The sequence below is a fragment of the Hylobates moloch genome, unplaced genomic scaffold (genome assembly GCF_009828535.3).
Source record: "Hylobates moloch isolate HMO894 unplaced genomic scaffold, HMol_V3 SCAFFOLD_5213, whole genome shotgun sequence".
Taxonomy (NCBI): Eukaryota; Metazoa; Chordata; class Mammalia; order Primates; family Hylobatidae; genus Hylobates; species Hylobates moloch.
The window spans coordinates 1-3,695 of NW_026657488.1; the positions used below are offsets into that span (position 1 = coordinate 1).

General features: G+C 58.3%; 1 protein-coding gene across 2 annotated transcripts; it reads left to right on the plus strand.

Moving 5' to 3' along the window:
- The first annotated feature begins 2 nt into the window (after positions 1–2).
- On the plus strand, positions 3–3,598 carry LOC116465445 (keratin, type I cytoskeletal 17-like). Of its 2 annotated transcripts, none has more exons than XM_032148515.3 (6): positions 3–173; positions 1,218–1,300; positions 1,733–1,889; positions 2,497–2,658; positions 3,162–3,287; positions 3,374–3,598. In XM_032148515.3, the coding sequence occupies exons 1-6, from the start codon at positions 3–5 to the stop codon at positions 3,596–3,598; spliced, it is 924 nt and encodes a 307-aa protein (XP_032004406.1). The 2 variants fall into 2 exon arrangements, with proteins under 2 accessions (XP_032004406.1, XP_032004405.1); XM_032148514.3 differs by having other exon boundaries at positions 3,378–3,564.
- Positions 3,599–3,695: the final 97 nt, after the last annotated feature.

A 3,695-nucleotide genomic window follows, 5' to 3' on the forward strand; every position in this document is an offset into this window, starting at 1 on the left:
CCATGCAGAACCTCAATGACCGCCTGGCCTCCTACCTGGACAAGGTGTGTGCCCTGGAGGAGGCCAACACTGAGCTGGAGGTGAAGATCCATGACTGGTACCAGCGGCAGGCCCCGGGGCCCGCCCGTGACTACAGCCAGTACTACAGGACAATTGAGGAGCTGCAGAACAAGGTAGGGCCTGCTGGTGGGAGGGGTCTCTGGGGGGCATGACTTCTTCCCCCCAACTCCTGCCCTGGCCAGAGGCCTGGAGTCCAGCCATAGGATCTCAGGGAGCCAAGGGTGGTTTGGCTGTGGCTTAGCTTCTGGGAACCTGCCTTGGGGCCCCTGTGTGGCCCACATCCCCTTTTCGGGGGGCAGCAGGCTGAGTCAGGAACAAACCGGCCTCGTGGAGCCCCTTGGAGCCTCAGTTTCTCCCTCGTGGAACTCCTCCACCTGGAGAGGTTGTAGGAGGAGGCAGGAGGATGTAGATGGAGGGCTTGGCCCATGGGCCGCTGGATGCGTGGTGTCTTGCTCCTTTGGAGCAGGGGTCAGCAGGAGGGGGTTTTGGGAGATGTGGAGTGGGGGTGTCTGAGTGAGCTCCCCATAGCACCTGCTGCGGGGGGAGGTAGAAGGGGGGGGGGGGGACCTCAGGGTGGGGAAGGCCTCTGATGTGCCTTATTTGGGGATTTTTCTGGCTTCTCCTTTCCTCCTGCTGTCCCTTAAGATGGGCTCAGCAAACCCCAGGGGGCAGGGCTGCTGGCTGGAACCCAGGGTTAAGGATTAGGAGGGGTCCTGACTTGTGATTTGGAACCACTGTTTGGTGAGGGCTCCTTTAGCCTCCTTTTGGGGGAGCCTGTAAGGAGCACCCTCTAGCTGACTGTAAAAGAAGGGGGTTGCCCACATCCCCTCCCTTGTTCTAGAATTCTGGGACAGCTTCTGCCCTGGGGACATTTTTCCTTTCTTTTCTGGTTGCCTCATAGTCCCAGCCAGCTGTCTCTTCTCCTTTAAGGCTGAGCCTGGCATGGGGGTCTGGTAGGGTACTGAGTAGCGGGGGAAGAAGAGGCACCTTTCAGCCCTTCAGACTCCTGCTTGCCCCTCCTCTGCCAATAATACAGCACGGGGCAAGGGAGGGGCTGGGCGGGAAGAGAGGCCCCCAGGCAGGAAGATCTGCTCAGAACCCTGGTGTGGGCTCAGCCACCCCCATCCAATGACCTGACTACTCTCCCATCTCCTCAGATCCTCACAGCCACCGTGGACAATGCCAACATCCTGCTACAGATTGACAATGCCCATCTGGCTGCTGCTGACTTCCCCACCAAGTGAGTCCTAGCTGTGGGCTTGGGCAGCCTTGGGCCAGCTGGGGGAGGATCTCAGGGTACCCCTCCTGACCCCAGGACTCCTTAGTTGCTTGTGGCAAGGCCCAGGAGCTCAGGGTGGGGCAGTCCTAGGAGCCCCACTCCTTAGTCCAGGATGCAGTGAAGGCAGACAGTTCTGAAGATTGCTGGGCTTAGGCAGGGAATAAAAGAGAGGGAGGGGAGGCGGGAGGCAGAGAGAAGTAAGGAAGCTGGTGGGCGTGGAATCTGACCCTGTGATGGTCCCGGGGCCCCGAGGCTGGAATTTGTTTCCACTCGACCCTCTCGTCAGCCTTTCCAACCCCTTAGAGTCCTGGCAAAATGAAGTCAGGTGAGCAGCCAGGACCTGGACCTGCAGGTCCAAGCAGCCTGGGCTGAAGTCCCTGATTCCCACGGCAGGTTTGAGACAGAGCAGGCCCTGCGCCTGAGTGTGGAGGCCGACATCAATGGCCTGCGCAGGGTCCTGGATGAGCTGACCCTGGCCAGAGCCGACCTGGAGATGCACATTGAGAACCTCAAGGAGGAGCTGGCCTACCTGAAGAAGAACCACAAAGAGGTGAGGTGGCTGGGGCAGAAGGTGAAAGATGCTGAGGAGTGGGTGGCAGAGCCCTGGGGCTGGGCCATGGCTGAGGCCGTGGGAGAGAGCAGAGCAGGCGCACTGGGATTAGTCACCTTAGAGGGCTTCCCTGTCTGCAGAGCCCTGATCCTTGGGGTCTAGCGTGCAGAGCAGACTCCTCTTTGTACCCCATTGCTTCTCTGTACCCAAGGAACCTCCCAGGGTCCCGCAGAGGCTCGCTCTACCTGCCCTGGCCTCCCTCACAAGGGCGGGGGATAAGTAAGGAAGTCTCCTTCTTGTCCCATTTCGCACTCTTAAAGCTGAACATCTACCTAGAAGCTTGGAAATAAGAGGGGAAATTTTGGGGGCATAGGCCTAATAATTAGATTTTATTTTGGAGAGCAGTTGGTCTAATGGGGGAGGTAGAGTCTGATGGTGGAGGCAATACTGAGCAGATGAATAAAAATCATTTAGAGGGTCAGATAGAGCAGTGGGAGAACAAAGGAGGGGTCCTTGTGGGGAGTGGGGTCCCCTCGTGGGGGAAGGCTTGGGAGTGAGAGGTCAAGATGGGTCCAGATGCGCACATCCACATCCCCTTTTTCCATAGGAGATGAACGCCTTGGGAAGCCAAGTGGGCGGTGAGATCAATGTGGAGATGGACGCTGCCCCAGGCGTGGACCTGAGCCACATCCTGAACGAGATGCGTGATCAGTATGAGGAGATGGCAGAGAAGAAACGCAAGGATGCCGAGGATTGGTTCTTCAGCAAGGTGGGGGCTGCTGCAGGCCAGAGGTCTCTCTTAGGGGCTGCGGCTCAGGGGCCTTAGCACTGACAGTAAGCCCACAGCCAGGTGTCTTGGAGGTGCCCCCTCCTCAGCAAGCTGCATGGACCACAGGGTCACCTGCTGCATCAACAGACCTGGAGCTGAGCTCAAGCTGGGATCTGGGGGGTGGGTGGGGAGGTAGGGAGCCCCCACAGAATAAAGGGAGAGGGTAATGACCTTGGGAGTCCCCACCTCTCTCTCAAGAAGTCAGGAACTAGCACCAAGAGCCAGGCTACATGTTCTGGCTGGTTCTCAAGTTTCCGGTCTGTGCCTCCCACATGCAGGGATTAACCATAAAAAGTTAACATTTCAAATGGCATGTTTCTGGGCTTTGGGACGTGGGAAGCTGGTGAGAAGGCACCACTCTCTCCACAGTTAGATTTGGGAGGAGGCCTGACTTGGGAGAGGGATCCAGGCTCATACCACCCTGTCCTGTGTCCTGTCTGCAGACAGAGGAGCTGAACCACGAGGTGGCTACCAACAGCGAGCTGGTGCAGAGCGGCAAGAGCGAGATTTTGGAGCTCCGGTGCACCGTGCAGGCCTTGGAGGTCGAGCTGCAGTCCCAGTTCAGCATGGTAGGAACAGTCTTGTGCATGGGGGTGGGCCCAGAAGAGGACACTGACAACCCTCACTGACCCCTGGTCTTCCTGCCCTCCTGCACAAAGCATCCCTGGAGGGCAACCTGGCGGAGACAGAGAACCGCTGCTGCGTGCAGCTGTCCCAGATCCAGGGGCTGATCAGCAGCGTGGAGGAGCAGCTGGCCCAGCTTCGCTGCGAGATGGAGCAGCAGAACCAGGAGTACAAGATCCTCCTGGACGTGAAGACGTGGCTGGAGCAGCAGATCGCCACCTACCGCCATCTGCTGGAGGGCAAGGATGCCCGGTGAGTGGGGGAGCCTGGGGTCAGGGTTGGGGGCCTTTTGGCAGGGATGGGGCTCTCAGACTCACATCTAATTTCCTCTCTGTTTTTTTGTTTTTTTTTTT

What these genes read in the sequence shown, in the direction of transcription:
- LOC116465445 (XM_032148515.3), top strand. Translation starts at nt 3, where the DNA reads ATGCAGAACCTCAATGACCGCCTGGCCTCCTACCTGGACAAGGTGTGT. An exon ending in AGGATTGGTTCTTCAGCAAG is followed by an intron (nt 2,659 to 3,161) that starts GTGGGGGCTGCT and finishes TCCTGTCTGCAG; the next exon opens with ACAGAGGAGCTGAACCACGA. An exon ending in TGCAGTCCCAGTTCAGCATG is followed by an intron (nt 3,288 to 3,373) that starts GTAGGAACAGTC and finishes GCCCTCCTGCAC; the next exon opens with AAAGCATCCCTGGAGGGCAA.